This window comes from Nymphalis io, chromosome 20 (genome assembly GCF_905147045.1).
Source record: "Nymphalis io chromosome 20, ilAglIoxx1.1, whole genome shotgun sequence".
Taxonomy (NCBI): domain Eukaryota; kingdom Metazoa; phylum Arthropoda; class Insecta; order Lepidoptera; family Nymphalidae; genus Nymphalis; species Nymphalis io.
The window spans coordinates 1,750,670-1,775,018 of NC_065907.1; the positions used below are offsets into that span (position 1 = coordinate 1,750,670).

The 24,349-nt window shown below is 31.8% G+C and overlaps 1 protein-coding gene across 5 annotated transcripts in view; it reads left to right on the forward strand.

The window, feature by feature from the left end:
• The window catches only part of LOC126776469 (atrial natriuretic peptide receptor 1), a 271,011-nt gene that overhangs the window by 188,966 nt on the left and 57,696 nt on the right, over window positions 1–24,349 (forward strand). For 2 of the 5 annotated variants that reach the window (XM_050498999.1, XM_050499000.1), the window contains exons 2-4: window positions 16,097–17,026; window positions 17,147–17,340; window positions 22,346–22,559. The exons of 1 other annotated variant lie outside the window; for it this stretch is intronic. In XM_050498999.1, coding sequence (XP_050354956.1) covers window positions 16,144–17,026; window positions 17,147–17,340; window positions 22,346–22,559 — 1,291 coding nt within the window. In that variant the 5' untranslated portion in view covers window positions 16,097–16,143. Of the gene's footprint in view, window positions 1–16,066; window positions 17,027–17,146; window positions 17,341–22,345; window positions 22,560–24,349 lie in introns of all 5 variants that reach the window. 2 more of the 5 variants (XM_050498997.1, XM_050498996.1) reach the window with 1 other exon arrangement.

The following is a 24,349-nucleotide window of genomic DNA, read 5'->3' on the forward strand; positions in this document are numbered from 1 at the left end:
CACTAGGCCATCTCGGCTTTTACCGTCTGCCAAATACATTTAAATTCAAATTAAATTCGGAAACATTGGTTATATTAGAAAATAAAATTGTTTGGTATCCTTAGTAGGTATATAATAATGCAAAGCGCCGTACCTTCCAGCAACACATGTAACAAAACGAATTAATGAATAATCAATTACAAATTACACCATTACTTGCATAAGTATAATTTACGACGATTACTTAAATAAGTATATATAAATCAGAATAAAAATCACGCCGCTTCGCTTTCAAGTGTTCCAATATTTGTCGTACAAATTACGACCTCGCGAAATGATGGTAAGAATACTAGCAGTAATTATCCATTTAACGGAAATTTAGAATCTTTTGAAAATGACCTAGCATCCATTCCCAGTGGAGGAAATAAGAACTTAATATATAATATAGTAATAGTTTTAGAACTGTACTATTACGTCTGTTGAACTTTCACAGCTAGACGATGGAACCGATTTTGTTGAAATTTGGTATAAAGGAAACTTGAACCCTAAAAAGGACTTGGCCATTTTTTACCTATAACCTAAATACCACAAAAACCTAAACTAACCACATGCGATGTTCATCGCACGAGATTAATAAAGCACAAAAAATTGCTTTACGGCTTGAACCCGCAATCCTTCGGTTAAGTTTCACGTGTTCTAACCACTGATCCATCGGCACTGAGATATAGGTATTTGTGAAGCGGAAATTATAAATCTAGAATACTAATTGAGACCGAATGAATTTCTACGATAAACACAGTTGATATAACGATTTATTATTCAACTATGCATTCATAACAAACATAGCTGACATACCATGAATACATAAGTTCTTATGTTTATATATAATTATTATTTTATGCGTATTAATGACGACAATGTTGATTTATATTATTTATAAATATATGTGAGTTATGACATAATTATATGGTTTATATACATATTTTATATTGTTGTTGGTTATTCTTTATAGTATTATTAAGTATTGCATATTATATAGCTAACTATACGAAAGGGTAGTGAGCCAGTGTACTTATAAGGAATATAACATAATAGTTCCCAAGCTCGGATACGCATTGACGAGATTCTTAGAAATGTCGATTTATAGAATGCGTACCTATTTTAAATAAAAAAGTGATATTTTCAGTTCCAAATTTGAATTTTATATGGGCCGATATGAATAGGCATATTGACCATTTGAGTTTAAGTTGTCACCGATCACCACAGCGCATAGACATTGACAATGCGAAACCAACTACGTAACTACCCAGACGGACTTCCAAAAAGGCCTACCACCAACTACGTCCTTTGTCTAGATGTAAGACGTTTTATAACTGTAGATTTATTTTTAATTTTGTGTATACAATAGTTATTCTAACTTAAATTTATTAAGCATACCATGATTTAAATTGTATAGACTCCCAATTAACTTAACTGAACTTATGTATCGATGGTATGTCAGGAACACAATATACTTCACAAATTATTTAAAAAAACTGGCAATGTTAAAATGACTTAAAATAGTGATTATATGATATCTGTTTACTGAAAAGGACCCAAAATACCTAACAAACTTCCCCCTTCCTCATACGCGGCCGAAGCCACAGGCGATAACCAGTATTTAATAAATATATTTGAATTTGTCTTGGCGATCTCGTCTAAAGTATAGTAAATAAATACGCACCGTAACCAACTTAATTCTAATTAAATTATAAGAAGCCATACCCATGAAGTATAGTATCCGAATATAGTATCTGAATTATCATTTTGTCTTCACAGCCTATTTAAATTAACAAAATGAATATTTTCTTTTTATGGCTTTCGTCTTCATCAGAGCATAGCCTATTATAATCCAAGTTTAGGAAACCTCAGATTATTCCACGCGATTTAGTAATAGCTCTACTATAATTACTATACACTAAATCCTTGATTAATATATCCTTATTTACAATACAACACTATTCCACTTAATAACTTATATCCACTTTAATTTCATTACCAATGTTCCGATAACAGCATCGCTGACATTCAAGGCCGCCATTTTTTCGCGGATCCATTTTAATATCATTGACTAAAGATCTCGACCAATAACATCGCGTCAATTCAATGCCAGTGTTGTTTATTTGTTACTGCTCCTGTATTTAGAATTGGCTGTAGAATAAATCCAAAACTCAACTCGTGAGTGTCGTAAGAGACGGGTAAGGGTTGTTCTGGAAATAGTGGTTAACCATTGATAATGTAAATGCTTTAACCAACCACATGGCGGATATCAAATCAGCAAAATCAATCCCAAGGAGATTTGGGGTCAGAAGGCAGTCGATATTTACACTAGCAAATGCTTACGTTTTTCAAGAACTGTTTAAAGGCAACTATTGTAATGTGAATTTGAATAATATTGAATCTATTTTTCTTTATAGAGTTGGTAAGTTCTCGAGCCACCTGATGGTAAGTGGTCACCACCACACATAGACATTCGCATTATAAAAATATTATGTCACCGATCTTGGCAATTAAGATGTTATTGTGCATGTACACTGGCTCACTCACCCTTTAAACCGGAACACAATAATCCTAAGTACTGATTTGCAGTAGTGGATGGTATCCAAATGTGCTTACACAAAGCCGTTAAGGGACTACCAATTCCAGCAAACTTCTGTTGACAGAGTTATATATGTTATCGGATAATTAACTGTACATTGTTGTCACTGTGATGTCATTTTATTTTACATTATTATCCAAAATCCCCATGAAAATATTAAACAATATGTTTTAAGTATAATAAGGTTTACTGAGTAAGTTATAGTAGTATATAAGGTATATTGGAATAAGTGCTTTTACGAGTGCAGAACTACTAATAAAATGTCACTTTATCGCTATCGAATCTAAACGTAATCGTTGATGTTTCACCATTTTCCTATTTTACTAACATAAATATCCAGTTTCGTTTCGGTAGAAATTGGCTCCCAGTTACGATTCAACTTAGGTTTATTTTTGTGAGGAATAGGAATATATGGTAACCGTTATAAATTAATGGAATTGACCCCCAGGAAATGTTGCGATTAGGTCTAGTTTTGACTAACCTATTTATAATAAAATGAGTTATACTAGAAATTGATAAAAATTATAAACGTGTATTGTTTTAAATATAACGAACCGATTTGAGTTAAATTATAACCAGACATAGACGATATAAAATACAGACACAATGCGTTTCATTGTTAATTCAACATGTCGTTAACAATTTTTCAAATTTTTTTACAGACTATTTTATTCATAAGAAATTATTTTTGATTAACCTTCTTCTCAAAAGGGAGAGCTGGCCTCAGCCCAGCAGTGGTACATTAACAGGCTTTTACTTATTTCTGTAACAACTCTAATACAACTTTTTAAGCTAAGCCTATTCGTATTTCGAGCTTTAAAAAACACGCCCAAACGAACATTTAAACCCCATATAAACCACTTTGATTATGAGGGATGATTTTTCCAAGGTTCAAATTTTTCAAAACTTCAATATTTCTAAAAAAAACTTCCAAACGTTATTATTCAGTCACAGTTTTATTAATTTATTAATATATAGGTTTAAAAGTTATAAAAAAATGGGATGAATATATAAGTAAAATCGCATAACATTACGAAATAAATGATATTCATAGTTACGCTTTAAAAATTTACATATTTTTTCATTTATTTTTAAGCTATGTACAGTCATTTTTATAATATATAATATTAAAATAAAATAATTAAAATAATCGTTTAATATGGAAATTTATACGCAAGTAATAACGATACTACATTAAGAAATAGCTGTTAGTATTCATTATAAATATAGTTTTATAACATAACTATAATTATTAATATTGCAAAGTTTATTTACAATATCATTATAGATATATTATATAAATAAGGCAAGGTATTAACTAAACTTGTACAATATGGACGGGCCGGGTGGCGTGGTTAGTAGATACATAGGTTTCCTTAGTACAAGTTCTGTACAAGATTAATTTGGGATCAGATGGCCGTGTGTGAAAAATGTCCCAGGATGTTATTATTATATTATTATTATTAGTACGATAAAATACATACATTATAAGAGCGGTGTCTAAGCTTAGATTTTTTTCGAGAAAATCGAGTTTATTTTCAGTTATTCTACCATTGTAAGAGTAAAAAATTAATGTAACAGCTTGTAAATGTAGGTACCGCGTATAAGCTTAGTAATTTTGATGTAGCGCCGTTTCGTCTAGTTTCAAAACTCGACTTAATTTCAAGGAAGTCAACTGGCACACATACCGAGTCAATGAAGAAGTCACCTGGACGCTACGATGTCACTGTACTGCACTATTGGTAGGGCTTTGTGCAAGCTCGTCTCGGTAGGTACCAGTCACTCATCAGATAGTCTACCGCGAAACAGCAGTACTTGGTATTGATGTGTTCCGGTTTAAAGGGTGAGTGAGCCAGTGTAATTACAGGCACAAGGGACATAAAATATTTATTCATAATGTTGGTCGTGCATTGTCGATGTAAGCGATGGTTTGTCTATGGGCGTTGGTGACCAATACCATCAGGTGGCCCGTTTACTCGCCCACCTAACTGTTCTATAAAAAAATGTCAAATGCAAAAGAATAGGTACTTATGTTGCAAATCAATATCTCGATCATTTTTTTAATCCTTGATTTAAACTGTGAAACATGGTAATAAATATGCAGACACATTAAAATATAAATAAAGTTGAAACTTCAAATGACACCTCAAACAACACATATTCTTTATGGCAACCATAAATAAGTTTTTTTTTTATCGCTTATGTCAAAATTATGGAGAACCGCCATAAACACTGAATCAAGTGACCATTACAATAGTATCATCGTAAAAGTAGGAATTTTATTCCAATAATAAAAATAAGATTTTATGCTTTTTCGTACATTATTTGCTTAAAAAACATTAAATTGTCTTTCTATTAAAAATGGGCATTATTTTATAAAATATCGTTTAACATTCATTTTCAACATTGAGTGCTAAAACTAAATTATTCACATGATCAACTTTGCTGAGAGCGTTATCTTCTTATAAGTTTAAAAAACATTTTTATATTTATAAAAGTTTCGAATAAATTAACATTAATATAAATACATTTATATTAATGTTACATTTATATAATGTATTTATATTAATGTTAATTTATCTAATGCATAGACTATCTACTACTAATGCATGCATTATCGTGGTCTAGAATAGTATTCAATTTAAAAAAGCGCTTTATATCTACTGTATAGTACTACTTAATTAATACTGTAGTACTTAAACTTGGAGACTATAAGAGTGAGGCCACACAGTTGCGTTGAAGTGCGTTGCGACTAACGCTCCGCCGTATTTTATAAAAACATCCATGGTATGACATACGGTGTGATGCGATGTTCTTTGACGATGCGACGCACGCGTAACGGACAAGGAGAACAGGCATATAAAAAGGGGAAGGTGAAGGCGTCGTAGCGCTCGAGTGGTAACGCAGAGCAGCGCAGCATTGTTTATGAAGTGACATTCATCATAAACATGTTGTCATGACACGCTGAGCGCTTCGACGCCGTATTGACGACGTCCGTGTGGCCTCACCCTTAAAGGACCTAGTGACGTGGGACGCAAAAGGAATGTACTAAGGCTTCTCATACTAAAATAATTTTAACTTGGGCTTACTATTTCCTTCCGAGAGGAGTTAGCTTTAAATCGTCGATTTCGACGTATATCTAGACTAATCAATAAGGATAACCTTTGCTTGTAATATCTAACTGAATAAATTAAACCAACAAACGTAAAACTTGGCAGAAACTACAGCGTATTTCGGAGATTTTAGTATGTGATATTATTATATCAGTATCTGCGCTTCACAGCTCCATCCGTTTAACCACGTGACAAGCGTGAATTTAATGTTCCTGTTAGTTATATGTAATATGGCTCGTTGGTCTAATGGCTAGGTTATAAGTTTATTTACTTGGCGGTTCCCACTAATCTGGTCGTTAACTCCAAATAGGAACCATATTATTAAAAAAAATGAAGCGTTAAAAAGCGGTCGGAATTAAAACAAGAAAATTAGTTTTTCTCCAATAAATTTTCAGCTGCTCGGAGATAGGAAGTTGGCAACGTTACACTCTCCGTCTCTTGGAAGGCACATAAAGCCGAATTACCGTCTGATCAAATTATGAGAATAGGGGAAGAGTGCAGCCGCAGATTGTAAGTTGAGATGGCCCAGTGGTAAATTCCTACCGATTATTGTGGCCTTGGTTTGAACCGAGGCAAGCACGTATGAATTTTTATGGGGTTAATTTTTGTGTTAATAATTAATAATTTATCTCGTGCTTATGTCGCACAAACTGGTATATGTTGGGTAAAAATCTACCATACGTATCCAAACAATTAGAGAAGCTTGGTGGAATAATCCCCAAAACCTCAAAGGACTATTTCTTTGAAAAATAGCTGCCCTTAGCCCAGCAATGGGACATCTTCAGACTATTACTTTACGATATACATTTTGCAGTTTTTAATAATAATAATTCTTACGCATATAGTTGATTGGAAAGTCGGTTAGGAAGTCTTCATTTAATTAAGCAAATGTCAGATTCAATCATTAATTCTTCTTAGCCTTCTTTTTCAATGGTTAAGAACTTATACGCTCATTGAGAATAGAGTTCGCGGTGTGTTGTGGCATCTTTAAATTACAAACAACAAATAACTTTTATTATGCACTTAAACCCAGAAAAAAAAAAACACGTTATATTGAACTATAATAAAACGCATAACGAAATTCGTGTAATGAATTTCAAAATATTAAACAACATCTTGTTGAAATATTAAAAAAATTTGGTAAAGCGTAAGGAACGATCGTTTCGTAGAACTACCAAATATTTTAATATATGTTTATATTGAATCATTTATGATGAAAAAAAAATCAAAAACTGTTTGTAATGCTTATATATACATTTTATCTTTATTTTTGTTTGTTTATCTTTATTCCTTTTTCAATTGGAAGAGGATATAGTTATTCTAATATAAAACTATTGTTGATTGATTGGGTAACCCTAATACCCTTCGATTTCGACGTCTAGTACCTATTCTGTTTTGAATAAGAACAATAAAAGGGGCATTAACGTTTATGATAGAATGAATACTGTTTGTTCACTTGCCAAGAATCGAATTTCACTATCAATAAAGATAACGACTCATGAAGTTTTGGCTCACTTAGCTGTTCCATTTTCTGAGATTTTTTCACAGCTTAGATAGACAAACTTGCAAATAAGCAACCTGACGTTATTATGCCAATGGACATCGATACTGTAAGAAATATTAGCCTTCCCTTAAATCTTCAATGAGCTAACCTTTGGAACAAAGATATTATGTTCTTTGTGCTTGTGACACTGACTCACTCACCCTTCAAACCAAATTCAACGATACTAAGTATTGTTGCTTGGAGTTTTAATATATGATACGTCTGGCAGGCACATACCCAGACAACAAGCCAGGCACGAAGCCCTAAAAATAAAATAATAAATATTATTTTATCAATACACCAATACGGACTTCTTTTGATGCTTAAATTCCTGTTCATCTTCTCCAGAATTTTGTAAGGTCTCCATCAGTTATTTAAATATTTACGTTTATTTATCAAAATTCATAAGACATATTGCAATACAACTTAACATGAAAATTAAGATTCTTACTCATTATCATCTTCTATAATTCACGTTTTACTCACAGCATAATGTTTAAAATATTTCGAGTTTCAACCTCATTTCTTAAACAAAATTCTATTGAATTTCATTATTCTATTTATTATTGAAAATATATCAATCATACGAATGATGTATTTTATAAGCAAAATAGTTGCTACCAACACGGTTTCAAATATAAATAACCAAAATTATCAAGGGCTTTATTTATTTATAAAAAACACATAAATTACTTCAAAGCTGAACAGAAACTGCTACTGCTTGTCCATATTTCATATTTCAAGAGCGTATTTTCCTGCCATTTATCGTACTTGTAGTCATTTACATCCAGCTCAGCTTATTTGTGAAATTTTCCCTCCCACTTTTAAGAGCGCGCCAAAAGCATATTTTACTAATTATTCTCAGGAGTATGGTATAGTACGCTTAGTACATAGTTTATCACTGTCGAGTTTTTTCCGTAGTCTTCTTGCCTCATCAGTAAAATTATATAAAATATTATATTAAAAACTTTGAGCAGTATTTACCTAAACAAAATCAGTTAAACTATTACCGCCCTTTACCATATTTTTTTTTATAATAGCAATGAACGTTTTTTAAAGAAATACTATTATTCCTATTTAACCCCCAAATTAAACTTACAGTTAGTTTTAGGAATAGGATCGAACTTTCGACTTTTATATTACATTCAACCCAATATTATTTTCAGACAACAATTCTGTTCTCTAGCAATATTGCCCGTCATAATCATAAGTACTTTCAAACTTTTTATTACATATTAATCGCTAACTCTATCCATTCTTGTCAACTATTCGATTGCAGCATCTTCAATAGCAAACACTATATAAGATAATTTATTAAAATCAATTCATGATGCATCGTTCACTCACCGCAGTAAATACAGTTAATTGTACATAGCCTTTATTAGATCATCGTATGTGTCATTTTTATTAAAATTTTAATTTTTTTTAAATTAAAATGATGTTTTATTGTAATGACATATTTACGAAAAAAAAAAAACGAACTCAATTGATTAATTGTAATAATTAACAAAAATTCATAATGATAATGTTCTATCTATATAAATAAATAAAATCTAAATGTCAGTCTGTGATTTCAAAGTAACTGGCAGGCTCTGCTAATTTATTAAGTAGCAGAACCTGCCGCCTCGTTGGTCTAGTGGCTATATGTAAGGACTCAGACTCGGAGGTCCTGGGTTCAATTCCCAGGTCGGGCCAATAAAAAAGTTATTGGGTTTTTCTGTTAGAAAATTCTCATTAGCAGCCCGGAGTCTGGAAGTTGGAAGTGTGTACACTCCCGTGCCTCGGAAAGCACGTAAAGCCGTTGGTCATGCTCCTGAACTCTTTCCGGTCGTGTCGGATTGCCATCCCATCGGATTATGAGAGGGAATAGAGAGAGCACCTGTGTTTGCGCACACACATGTGCACTGTAATATTTCCTGCGCAGTTAGGTAATCTCTCTTGAGATTGGCCGCCGTGGCCGAAATCGGTCTGGAGGACATTATTATTAATATTTTATTAATTAATTTTACACCTAACTTTTTCTCATGAAAGACTCCATTGGTCCCAATAGTAAGAATTTTGTTCGATAAATTTTGAGTTTATCGCGTTCAGAGAGACACACAGACGCAGTTTTATAATATGTGTGAGTCATCTCGTGCTAGGCTGCGAAAGTAGCAGAGCAGATCAGATTGTAGCAGAGTGGTGGTTCATAAGCCAAGCCTCGAGAGAAGACCTTTGCCCAGCTGTCGAACATAAATTTCTAATTTTCATACGAAAATTAAATAAGCGATATAATATTATATATGTGGCGTATAAAATATAGAGCGCCATATATGCAATGAACGATTTTATTATACGCATAAATTTAAAGACTACATAAATAAAAACATTGACATTAGTAATTTGTTGCAGTTATTTAATAAAACTTCTCCGATGATTGAGCTCCGATTTATTCTTAAAAAATTAGGAATAAGCTTCGAAGGTAATTCTGTCTGGGCGAAGTCGTTTAAACGTTTTACTATTAAGTGTACTACTTAAATAACTTATTTAATGTTCATACACCTCTACAACTCAGCACCATAATAAAATATATGTTTATTATTATATATATAATTATTTAAAGTTTTCTATACATAGTACTACTGTTTATCTAATACCTATTTTTGATTTTATTGGAATGAAGCTCTTTGACGCTGCTTGCGAGTACAATGGTAGTGGCCCAAGGTCACGTCACATAACGAAATAGCGTTCATACCGGGCCTACCAAATGCTGCAAAATGCGATGCGTCTGGCGTTCAAATTCAGTACTGCGCGAGCGCTTCTGGAGATAGGACCTATGACGAATTTTTGAGCACCAAACTACGCCAAACTGTATAGTGCGCCTACCATTTTATTATTAATTAAGTTAAATACTTAAATAGCACACAATCAAAATAATTAATTTTATTTAAGATACTTACCTAACGTTCTTAAAAATACAAAAATAGAAAGGTAATACAATACTATATAAGGACCTATAGCGCTACGGCTTACGAGCCGCACGCAAGTCCCAGGTTCGAACCTTGGGTTATTGTCACCATTCCCATCACAAATTTTGTTTACTTGTAGGGGTAAATTACTAAAATAATATTTTAATAGTAAGTTCTTAATGGTGGGGGTTGCTATTATTATAAAAATTGTTAATTGAATTTGAAATTTTAAATCGTTTCTTCTTTCGTTTTATCTTTGTGACAAAAAGGAGGTTGAGGCGCTTTTTGGTGTGATAAAAATACACATGACAAAAATACAGTAATATAATCAATTAAAATCACATTTTAAAACATGTTTTGAGTCGTAAAAATATCGCAAAGAACTTCGTTCCTGACGGAGGTCTTCCGTCCGTACGTTTTTTGTTTTTTTTTTTTATTATATTTTATGCCTAGGATTGCATTATAGATAATATTTTCAAGGTGTATCTTTACCTATATCAATATGTTTGCATACTCTAATTACTAACCCTCTAATTCAGGAGGCCTTAGAGAGTTAGGCCTCGTTTTGAGGAGTAGGTTTCGAGCGTATTCCACCACGCAGCTCCACTGTGGGTTGGTTATACATGTGGCAAAATTTCAGTGAAATTAGACACACGCAGGCACGATGTTTTTCTTCACCGCTGAGCACGAGATGTATACCACTTACATCTCGGCAATAGGTAATTGTTTCAAATTTTATTTTATCTATGCTTAGTGTTAATTGTCGAATCGAGATGATTCAAAATACGGTCACGATCGCAAGTTGTTGTTTATTTTTTCTATATATATGTTATACTTATAGTAACAGCCTGTAAATGTCCCATTGCTGGGCTAAGGCCTCCTCTCCCTATTTGAGGAGAAGGTTTGGAGCTTATTCCACCACGCTGCTCCAATGCGGGTTGGTGGAATACACATGTGGCAGAATTTCGATGAAATTAGACACATGCAGGTTTCCTCACGATGTTTTCCTTCACCGAAAAGCACAAGATGAATTATAAACAGAAATTAAGCACATGAAAATTCAGAGGTGCTTGCCCGGGTTTGAACCCACGTTCATCGGTTAAGATTCACGCGTTCTTACCACTGGGCCATCTCGACTTTATATGTTATACTTAACAATGGTGATTAATATATATATCTCTTTTTTATTAAAGTAAATGTCAACAGACTTGTTGTTATGTCATTTGCGTATCTTTTCTATTGTTTCGATTAAATTTATTTTCTATGTACCTGATTTATATTTTAAAACATCAAAATAATATAATGAATGAACATAAATTTATAGTTGATATTAACTGTGGTAGGGCTTTGTGCACTTTGTCTGAATAGATATAGGCCTTTTACCAGTTATTTTATCAAGTACTGAAATTTTGAATTTCTGTATTTAAAGATAACTGAGCCTGCTTAATAATAGGCCCAAGGGACATTAAAAGTCTTATCTTGGTTGACGGTGCATTAAAGGTATTTTAAAACTGTATAATATTAATTTATAGTGTCCTAATGTCTATAGTTATATACAAAGTCGTGTATATACCATCTACCATCTCGTGTATATATTGTAATTAAAACAATAATACTACCATGCTAAACTGTTGTGATATTTTCGATAATATCTTTTTAATTCACTTGACGTTACGGCACATGTAATTGCCAATGTAGGGGTCACGTGTTCAACTTACGTAATATATGAATAATAAATAATTCGGTTAAATACTATTTTTGATACTCAGTTACCATCCGGTGATGATGTTAAGGCCTCTAAAGGTTAGGGGCCAGTAATTACACAGTCAAATTATAAAACAACAATATACGTAGGTAAATATTTTATGAGTATTGATTACATTCAATGGAATAAATATAAATTTCCTGTATACGATTTAAAAATAGAACTAGTTACATACTTGGAAATAATTATGCAACTCATAAGTCAATTTTATTAACATAGCATTTTGTGTCTGGCAACATTTTCTAATGAAATGTCAATTATTTTTTTTTCATTAAAGAAATGATTTTATTGAATTTTAATTGATTGTTGTTAAAAATTGATTCGGATATTGTTGTTGCCTACGTCACTTCGATTTGAATCATGCTATCATACTAACTATAGATAAAATATATTGTTTGTTTGTTTATAATAATTAACATAAAAACAACTGATGCGTATAATATGGAGCTTTTAAATATTACAGTTATAGTTTTAGGTCAGTCTATAATATGCATATTCTTCGAGTTTATTACAAGATATGGTAATGCTGAAGCGAACACTGCCAAAATTATACCACATACACAAAATATTTTTAGAAGAGCTTTGCAGATCTCTAAAATGTCAATAGATTTTGGACAGCCTTTGCTTTTATAGATAAATAATTCACTCTAAGCGTATCTATATTCAACAACATGTAAAAAATCAACTTCATTTTAGTTTAAGTTTCACAAAGTATCAATCCATATTAAAATAAATAACATATAAATTGGAAGCGTTAATGTTTAGAAGTGTTGCCTTTTACAGTTTGCGATTCGAGCGAATAGTTTTCCAAATATTACGAGATATAAATAGGTTAAGCGTTTCGTACGATGCACTGGCATAGTATGGGCGAATAGATCGTTCAGCATATAAATTCAAAAATAATTTATTTACAGCAAAATAAAAATATTTCACGCTTGATACAATAACTGGTTTGTTTGATGAAACGATGTCAAAATTGTATTTCCGGGGATTTTTTTCTAATTACTTAAAAATAGCACGTGATCAGATGCTTATTTTACTCGTGCAAACCCGGGACTGATATCTTGTTTCTAAACACAATTTTAAAATATTAAGGATTATAGCTTATTTCTAGCGTTTTATTCAATCAAGTTATTAGCATAATTCAGTAATTAATGATATTTAAAACTATTTTTCTTATCTATATATTTTTATTCTCTTTTTTATAGAATTGGTAGTCGGTAGCAAATGGGCAAAAATAGATTGTAAGTGGTCACCAATGCAAATAGATATTGGCATTGTAAGAAATGTTAACCATCGCTTACATCGCCATTGCGCCACCAAACTTGTGAACTAAGATGTTATGTCCCTTGTGCCGTTAGTTACACTAGCTCCCACTCTTTAGTCACAGCAAGCAGTACTAATTATTACTGTTTGGCGGTAGAAATTCTTCTGAGTGGTTGTTACCTAAGCGGACGGGCTTGAAAATGAGTATGTGTATACCAATATTTTTTTTCGACAGTATACAATATTTATTTATTGGAACATACACAACAAAAGTTAACATTAACAAATGTGATTGTTAACAGCTAATTTAGTCATAGACTGTGTTGCATCCCAATACATATATAAAATTAAGATTCGTACTTGCACAGGAAATTATTGATTTTTTGACCATTTAATTGATAAAAAGTTCAACGACACTGTAATATATTATATATCTAAGATATATATATATGTAGTTAATTAAAAAAACTGGCTCATTATCTATTCTATATAAATAAATTGAATCTGAGTTACCAAAACCAAATAATCATAATAAGAAATATTTTAAACAGCTAATAATTAAAAAAAATCAAATAACTGATTTATCATACAGACTATTTTCGAAGGTACTGTTTAGTCATTATTTCATCAAAATCGGTTGTTTATCAAGAGTTACAACAACTTAAATTTCTCGTATGTATTTTTGTTGTCCACTATTTTACGCTTATCTATACAAATAAATAAAATTGAAGTATATGACTGTTTTAAAAATAACTGTCTCTTTGTAAGTTAATATGGCCATTTGTCAGTTACCAAAACCAAAACTAGACTATCTCAGTATCAGCCTGTGAGTGTCCCACTGCTGGGCTAACCTCCTCTCCCTTTTTGAGGAGAAGGTTTATTTCACCACGCTGCTCCAATACGGGTTGGTGGAATACGCATGTGACAGAATTTCAGTGAAATTCGACACATGCAGGTTTCTTCGCGATTTTTTCCTTCACCTTCATGCACAAGATGAATAAACACAAATTTAGCACATGAAAATTCAGTGGTTCTTTCCCAGGCTTGAACCCACGAACATCGGTTAAGATTCACGTGTTCTTACCACTTGGCCATCTCGGCTTCTTATCTACCTAGTAATTTAAATATTTTAAATATATAATTAGAATAGGCATTATATATGTTAAATTGGCAGATTTTCGTCTATATAGTATGTATATAAACTTGATTTCACTTAGTAATAGAAATAAATTGTAATAAAAAAATCAACGAGCTATTTTTATTAAAACTAAATGGGTTATATTTGCAAATCACTTTATTTAATGATCAAAAGCTTTAACGAAATAGCGTTTCTAGATAAGAAATGTACATATAATATATATACTAGGGTATTACGATGTTAACTGTAACTGAAATATTTTGTTTGTAAAATAATATCCGAAACAATATACACACAGTCTATAGTATTTATTTTACTATGACGGAAAACGGAAACAAGATGCATGTGCCATTACCAATCCTTACAAATATATTAAAAACGAAAGTGAATTTGTTTGTATGCTTGTTACGATTTCACCTCTTAACTATTAAACCGATCATCAGGAAATTTTACGTACACGTTCCCCCCCTTTACGTCTCCTAACACGCGAGACACCGACGGAAATTACACAAAAAAGTTTCATCTAAAAGCGATGAGTAAAAGCAAAGAACAAAAACAAACATATATTCATAGCAGTCTTTCTAAGTAAAATGTACAATTTGAAAATGTTTACATTTAAAATAATCGCCAAAAAACTCGCTTCAAACTATTTATTGAAGTAGCAGTAAAATATTTTATATACAGATTTTGAACAAACTAACCGGTATAACCAATATTATATATATATATATATATATTGTATAACCAATAGCTTGACTGATCAATCCTAAATCCTAAAATCCGTAATATAATGATGTCTTCCTGATCGAGTTCAGTCACGGTGGCCAATCTCAACAGCGGATTAGCCGATTATATTTGATCAACACAGATGCACTCTCGATTCCCAATCGACCTAAAAAAATTTATGCGCTTTCCGAGGGATAAAGCCTTATATCTAATCAATAGACCAACGAGGCAGTCACGAATTATAAAAATAATGTAAATAAATAAATATATATATATATGTATATATATATTATATTATACAGTACAGGCGCTTATGTTCATATGCTCAATTACTATTCAACAATGGTCTGCAAAGCGTAGTCAAAGATATATCAATAAAAATACAATTGCTAGTTTTATTGTTAAAACTTGAAAACTATCGTTTAACAATGTTTTATAATATCTTCGAGTCCGTAATTGTACCGCTGGTTTTTTAGTGGGTATTCCGATGTTCGGGGCGCACTCGGCGCCTTGGACATCGGTGAGCCCCACATACCCACCACTGTTCCCGTGGGGAAACACGTAATGCGTTTTTCTAGCGTTAAAAAAAAGAAATGGGAACGAAAATAGACCAACAGATCAGGATATAACCTACAACTTATACATCGCTACCCAGAGCGTAAACTATTGCGCTATTGACGATAAAATTAAAACGAAAGAACATTTAAAATATCTTAGATAGACACGGAATAGATCTACATTAAAATATTAAGCTTCAGTAAATTAAAAAATATATACATAATGATGTAGATATTCTATTTAAGAGGACATCTTTTTTTTATTAAATATATTGCCTATTAATATTTAATGATCCAAAATCGATTTAGATAAGTTTTGATGTAATTAAATGTTTAAAATGTAAATTTCCAAAAAACTATCATCGCTAACGAGGTTTTTTATAAATTTAATAGATAACAATAATAATTATTTGATTGATAAAGAAAATATGAATAAAGAAACGAATAAAATGAAATAAACTAGTTGGAAGATGGTAACAGAGATCGTTCATACGATACTCCCATTACACTACGTGAAGACATTTTGGTGTAAGGAAAGATCATGCGCCAATAAGGCAAACTTTAGAAGGAGACGGGATGAAATTTCAAAAAAAGAAGACGATCAGAACGAATCTTTGGACGATGCTCAAGCATACGAGATTAAAAAACAGTGCCATATAAAACATTTTAAAATACCATATTTCGCTTCATTCCTCCTAGTATATATATGTGTATTTAATGTGATAATTACGTGTGATGTTAGTGTTAGTAATGTAAATATGAAGACTTTTAAACACAATGATAAGTATAAAAAAGATGTAGCATTAGATTTTTCAAAGCGGCGTCGAAACTTAAACGAAAAATTACTCGAGAAGAGTGTCATCAAAAATACAACGGGAAGTCAAGATGAAGATGATGAAGAAAAATCCGATAAATACTCCATACCTGATGTCCTTGACCTGAACAAATATTATAGTTATTATAAAAACAAAGAAAACAGTACTGATAAATCTGTATTTACGAGTACGTTACAAGTAACGAGAGATATTTATAATGATATAAAAGCAGTCGGAAAACCACATGATTTATCCACTAATCCGTACTACGTCAAACGGACTAATTTTAATTTAAGACCAGAAAGTCACCAATTTAACGAAAAAATACTGAAGTTTGGAGTTTTGTTACCTACAGATCCAACCCAAGTTTTTTCTTTGGCTAAGGTTTTGCCGATTGTAGAAATGGCTGTGCCGGCCATAACGAAACCTGATGGCCCTTTGCCAGGATGGAAAATACTCGTTGATTATAGGGATACGAGATGTTCTTCCGTCGAAGGTCCGCTCGCAGCATTTGAATTCTACGTCAATGGTTCCGCGGGTGAGTTAATATTACAAATTAAATGCTTTATTCCAATAGCCTTTTTCATCTTGAAAGATGGCTGAGTTAAATAATTTTACATATAAAAGGTAAGCGGTATGACCGATAAATGTTTTTCAGATGCCTTCATCGGCCCTGGATGTGAATATGTGATCGCCCCTGTTGCACGATATGCTGGTCTTTGGCGAATACCTGTTCTCACTGCTGGAGCTCAGGCTGAAGCATTTGGATACAAGCATCCAAGTTATATGTCGCTGACAAGAATGATGGGCAGCTACACACAAGCAGGGGTCGCCATCCGCAAAGTTTTTGAGGTAAAAATCGGTAAATCATTATGTAAAATAGTTGATGTTGTAATGTTTGCGTTTGTTTTTTATTATGCTTTAAAATATGTTTTAAAAATATTATGTGTTTTATTTTTCGTTCGTTTCGTGGCTTCGCTTTTATATAATTAACGTTATTCTTCGTCTAATATTTTAGAGCAATTTATTTAATTGGATCACGGATCATAAAATTTGTTCGATAACAAGATGCTTTCCACTAATGGAATGGCAATTTATAGAAAAATATTTCTTTAAATTCTGTTATTATAACTGTTGTAACAAGACTTTTTTTATTATTCATAAGTTAATATAAGTTACTCTTTAAACACTACTGGGGTACGTTAAATTGGTCCTGAATAAGCTTTACATCGTAGAAAAAGTAATACAGTTTATAAAAATCTTTCGTATTAATTTTTGTATTGGAACACACTATTTCCAAATAATTATATACTTCATATTAATTTAAAAAATGTATGTGTATTTTTATATATTAAATCAACTATTTGCACAACATTTATTAGTCAATACGATACGAGTATTTAATTCTAAAAATTTATTAATCAATAGGGAAAAGCTTTTATTATATTTTTTCCATTGACTTTTAAAGAACGCATCGAAAAATATATGAACGAGAACCTATAAATGAAAACTTTCAAATCACCGTTCGTACAAAATACATCGCCTATCGCCTAACATATTGGAATCGAATAAAAGTCATTTGATATTTTAAATCCTGTTCTGTATTTTAAACGAAGAATATTTTTTGTTGCTATTTTCAAATATAGTATAAATAAATGTTTATATATATATCTGTGTCGAGTAGGTTAGTTTTATAAAAATATATTGATCAATTAAAACGTTTAGATAACAAATGCGTCAATTGTGCTGTAAGCACATTGTGTTCATCATTATTCTCTATATAGAAGTAAATAAACATGAATGAATTCACGGTTTAGGAGTGTTTGTATTAAAATTCTTAACACTCATGTTATGGTACATGTTTTCCATACTAAAACTGAAGTGTAAATGATATAATTCAACCCACGTATGATGTATGCTTATTTCTATAAGGACTTAAAATAATCAAACCCTTATGTAACAAATTTATGTTCAATTATGACTAAGATTTTTATGTATTGATTCAAATAACTATTTAGATTTCGATAACATATATAATTATAATTATTTTTTTTTTGTTTAATATTTGTTTTTATTTTTAAAATGATATTTCAATCAGGTATATTTTAAAAAGTGGTCAACCAGGTTTTTTTGTTTACTTAGACTGTGTGGGGACTTCCGTCATATTCCGATATGTTCTGTTGTTTGAAATTCCTTACGGCTTTGAGTCTTTGTAGATACATGTAATCTTGTAAGAAAATACTCCTAAAAGAAACGTGCTAAGAAATTACTAATATTCTTTTTTTTTTTAATCTGTACCATTTAATGAGGTTTAAATGATTACATTCGAAATTCGAAATTTTCCAAGCATTGAAGTTTTAAGTCCTATTATACGGTATTACTAAACTTATCGCGTTGGCATTTCCGAGAAAAAGGGTATTCGAATAGATGAATGGACAACAAATTGATTCAATAAAGGCTTCGACATTTTTACGATCAGAACACTAAAGAAGTATTTTCAATAAGAACCTTTAAAGTGAATTGAGTATTTTAATATTAATAAAGATGAACAGCTCGGCTAAATATTTTATTTTTTAAATTAATTTGAAACTATTTTTGACTCACACGACTACGTTTTTAAGACGTATCTTTATAAATATTTTTAAAATTTAAAATAGTATTAATAAAATCAGATGATGATGTCCTCCTGACCGATATCAGCCACGGCGGCCTATTCCAGGAGAGATTAGCCAACTGTAGTGCCTGCCAATAGTGTAGTAACTGCCAATTATAGTGCACAAGTGTGTGCACAAACAGAGGTGCCCTCTATTTTCCCTCTCATAATCCAATGAGACGGCAATCCGACAAACGAATACCCTATTTATTGAGAAAGGCAAAACCTATAATATAATGATACGACCCACGGAGAATGTATGTATGCGTGTATGTGGGGCCGTGGAGCTGATAGTATAATTTCTTTTATAGAATTGGAAGGCGGGCGAGCATATGGGCCACCTGATGGTAAGTGGTCACCAACGCCCATAGACATTGGCATTGTAAGAAATGTTAACCATCGCTTACATCACCAATGCGCCACCAACCTGGCTCACTCACCCTTCAAACCGGAACACAGTGAGTGAGTGGTACCTACCCAGACGAGCTTGCACAAAGCTCTACCACCAGTAAACCACCAGATTATATCCTATTGAGAATATAAATCGATCAATATCGAAAGAAAACAGATTCAAAAAATACTATTGCTTTATCTGGCTATTTCTTTCCGATCCATATAAACATTGACTGGCGTTAGCGTCAGTTGTAACACAGTGTAATGAAATTAAACTATTCATACTGTATGATAAGAGCATAGTTTAATTATTGTGATATTATTTAAAAAATGTTAAATTCTAAAAAAAAATTAAGTCGAATTTAATTTTAAATTGATGTTGCTATATAGGATATAAAAAAAGACAAATTAATAAATCCTAACTGAGTTACTCAAAAACAACGCATAAATGTGTGTGTATTTGTGTGTGTGCTTTATATATGTGTACATGTATATAGAAAGAAATAAAACAAAAAATTAGATATGCTACGCTTCGCTGTGTTCAAGTCATTTGTTTTCATATTATATTTTGTAGCAATCACCTACATTTAAGCCGGAACGTAATAATACTAAGTATTGCTTTTATGAGCCGAGATGGCCCAGTGGTAAGAACGCGTGAATCTTAACCGATGATCGTGGGTTCAAACCCGGGCAAGCACCACTGAATTTTCATGTGCTTAATTTGTGATTATAATTCATCTCGTGCTTTACGGTGAAGGAAAACATCGTGAGGAAACCTGCATGTGTCTAATTTCACTGAAATTCTGCCACATGTGTATTCCACCAACCCGCATTGGAGCAGCGTGGTGGAATAAGCTCCAAACCTTCTCCTCAAAAAGAGGAGAGGAGGCCTTTAGCCCAGCAGTGGGACATTCACAGGCTGTTACGGCTTTTATGCGGTAGAATATCTGATCAGTGGATGGACCTACTTAGGTGACATCAAGTAAAACTTTGATCTTATTGGTTAAAGTTAATATTGATCTTTAAAAAAAAAAAATTACGATTTTTCCAAATATGTTGTTGTTGATTTGTGTCGCATTAATAATTAAAACATTCCAAAATACCACGTAACGGCTGATTTCGACATTTCCGAATTATTTCGAAACCCTTAATTATTTAATTACAATTCTCTCCGTTCATTTTATTTGAAACGAAGTTTTCATTTATATTTGTAAAGCGATGATTAAAATTGACTTCAAACAAGCTCGGCCGTTCTCATATTGACTTGACTTTAATCCGTTATTGAAAATGTACTTAAAAAAGTATAAATAAAAATTACCAAACTTATGCTTTTTCTAAATACGTTATCATCTTTTTTTATTTAAAATAATTACGACTTGCCGATGGGCTACCCTTCAAACCGGAACACAGTAATACTAAGTATTGCTGTTTGGTGGTAGAATATGTAATGAATAGTAGCTATCTAGACGCGCTTGCACAAAATCCCTACCACCAAGTAAACTTTCACTTTTGGAAGAAACTTAAAATCAATTACACTTAATTACTTTGGGCTTGTATATAAGTACTGTCTGTCTCGTTGGTCTAGTGGCTTGATGTAAGGCCTGAGGTCCCGGGTTCAATTCCCAGGTCAGGCCAATAAAAAGTTATTGGGTTTTTCTATCAGAAAAATTTCGCAGCCCGGAGTCTGGAAGTGTGTTCACTCCCGTCCCCGGTCCTGCGCCTGAACTCTTTCCGGTCGTGTCGGATTGCCGTCTCATCGGATTATGAGAGTTACGGAATAGAGAGTGCACCTGTGTGCACTATAATATCTCCTGCGTAGAAATCGGTCTGGAGGACATTATTATATATGTACTATACATATAGTGCATATGTATATTATCTTCCCTAGTCACTAAATCACAATCGTTTCGTAACATATCAATACAAATAACTAATCTTTTTTTTATTAGGTCATCATTATTTGTCTGTGAGTGTGTGCGTTCATAAATTACATTGGGCTTAGAATTATTAGATTACGTAATAAAATTATTTATTTGAAATTATATTTTTTAATTAATTGGGTGTTTTTAGAGAAATGTAAAGTTTATTTAGCGTATATAAATAAAGTATATATATATATATATATTTTGGATTTGAAAATATATTTGGTACATTGCATGTTTTTTTTATAAAGATATTTTTAATTTTAACATAATCGTCTGTTTTTATTATTAATTTTGTATTATTATGCTGTCCCGTAACACTTTTTGTAAGAACGTAATAAAGTGCTGTTTTTATGCTATAATAATTAAAAAATATGATGTCGCTTGTACTAGTGTGTGAGTGAGCCTGTTTAGTATCCACTCGGTTGTTATTTTTAAACCTAATAAGCATTGGTAATCATGTAACGTAAAACATAAAACAAAAGCCAGTGTTACTCAAGAGGCATAACCTTTTAGAACACATAACACTCATTACACTAATTACAGTTTTTATATCTAATAGACATAAATACTAACCATCAAGTAGAGCAATCGCCTTTCTATTGTTGTCTCTTTCTTATCCTATTTTTATGTAATAATATGACAACAAACATTAAGACTTGACTAATGTTTTTGAGTGACTGAATTGACCACTTAGAATTAGATAAAGATTGCTCGTATCTTTTTATTTAATTTAATTTATTTATTATTGCAATTTAGTTCGTTATTTAAATAATAATAATTAAGCAAAATCTGCAAAGCAGAAGCTGATCCATTTAAGTATCGTGGAATTGATTGTCATACTAACACATACGTAGTATATTATTTAAATCAATATTTATTGTTTCAGGAATTTAGTTGGAGGAAATTTGGTATGTTATACCATAATAACGACCCATCAACCGGGAAAGGGAATAGCCCATGCTTCATGACACTCAGTGCGGTCTTCACTGTCCTCCAGAAGAAAGGGATAGACAATATCCCGAACATACCGTTCGACGAAACGAACGTTACGACGACAAAAATTAAACAACTCTTACAAAAACTTTCCCTGAATACAAGAAGTGAGTACCGTAGGACCCAATAATAGGCTTTGTATGTATGAGCTGTTGAGATTTTCAGCCAATGGTTAAAGTGGATTATCACTGGGTTCATCTCGTGCTCCACAGTGAAGGAAAACATTAAGGAAACCAGTATTTATTGAACGAAATACCACATTTATACCAACTTGCTAAAAACAGATTGACAGACTTCTTAGAAGACCTTGACAATTATATTTATAATCTATTTATAGCTGTAATAATATTTGCCTCTAGGATTCCACACATTGGGTTTTTTTAATTGCAATTTCTAAAAGTTTATTAAGCTCGGAAACGTCAGAAAGGTAATCCACAAGCAAGTTAAATAAAATATGTAAAAGTTATCATTCAATTATCGTGTTTCATTTAAATGACCTTAACTGGTATTATTTTTTGTATTCAAGGCGATTCGAAATATAGAGCGAATGTATGTCTGTCATGTCATATATTACTAATTAATTACGATACAGTTATTTATGGTAACGATTAACTATCATTACTTTCACTTTTGGTTCAATCATTGTGAAATATTGATATTGTGTATTTTTGATTCAACATTGCGGTTTTAATCGATACATATGGATTGCTATGTATATTTCGTTGTATTGGTAGAGGTTTTTACTATTGAGATGAGTTAGCGCAAAGTTAGAACACGTAAAATAAATGATTCAACATGGGGAGGTTGAAGAAGCACCACTGAGTTTTCATGTGCTTAATTTGTGGCTTATAATTTATTTTGTCTATTGTACGAAACGAAGTCATCGTTAGGAATCCTGCACGTGTATGAAACTCTGCTACATAGATATAAAGAACAGAAGAGGCCTTAGTCCAGAAGCGGGACATTACGGCTGATCATATGTTAGATATGAAAAAAGGAAAGAGGTTCAAGCTCGCTACATACCAAATTTCGACAAATTCTGTTCAGTGAAAGCGTAAGAAATATAATTAGTAATTTTTGAGATAAAATATTCCTCAGCTTATTTATAACATAAGCTAGCACTTTATTCACGGCTTTGCTCGCGTCATAATTCAGAATACTAAATGCTAAATACAAATATAGCATAGCTCTTCCTTCAAAAATGAATCTTAGCGGCTAAATGTAAGCACATCCTTTCTTAGTGCTAAACTACTGTGTAAAAGGAACCCGTATACAAATTTTCAAGGTAGCTCAGTTGCTTAAGCTGTGCGTTGATATTCAGTCATCCAGCTATTTTTATAATAACGAATGAAATAAACGAATAAAAACTAATTTTATTTTAGTGATAAAGAAAATTAATTAAATTAATTAATTAATTAAATAAAATAAATTTAAGCTAAATAAAAATATAATATAAAGATAACTTTTATAAAAAAATAAAAGAAAAAAAAACCTTTTATAAGAAAAATTGTAACTATATTTATTAGTATAGAACAATAGCATAAGTAAAGATGGATTATTATTTAAGATAATATAACTAATATTCTTGGAAATTTATAAAAAGTAGCTTAACTGGTAATAAAACTGTCTAGAAGATAGCTTTCAGTCGCTGAACACTAGGTTATTATTAAAACGAATTGTTCCTCTTAATGGCTGCGAAGATAAATGGTCTTAAAATATTTTAAAGATAGTTTTTAATGATTTTTGATGGTATTCTTAAGATAAATAATCGTTGGTATATTTTTAGCTTGAATCCTTCCTGCATTCTTTGGAGGTAGCACCACGAAGATTTCCATACGGCTTCCTTTAGCATTAAAAAAGGATTTTTGATAATGTACCCCTTAAGGGAGTTATAATG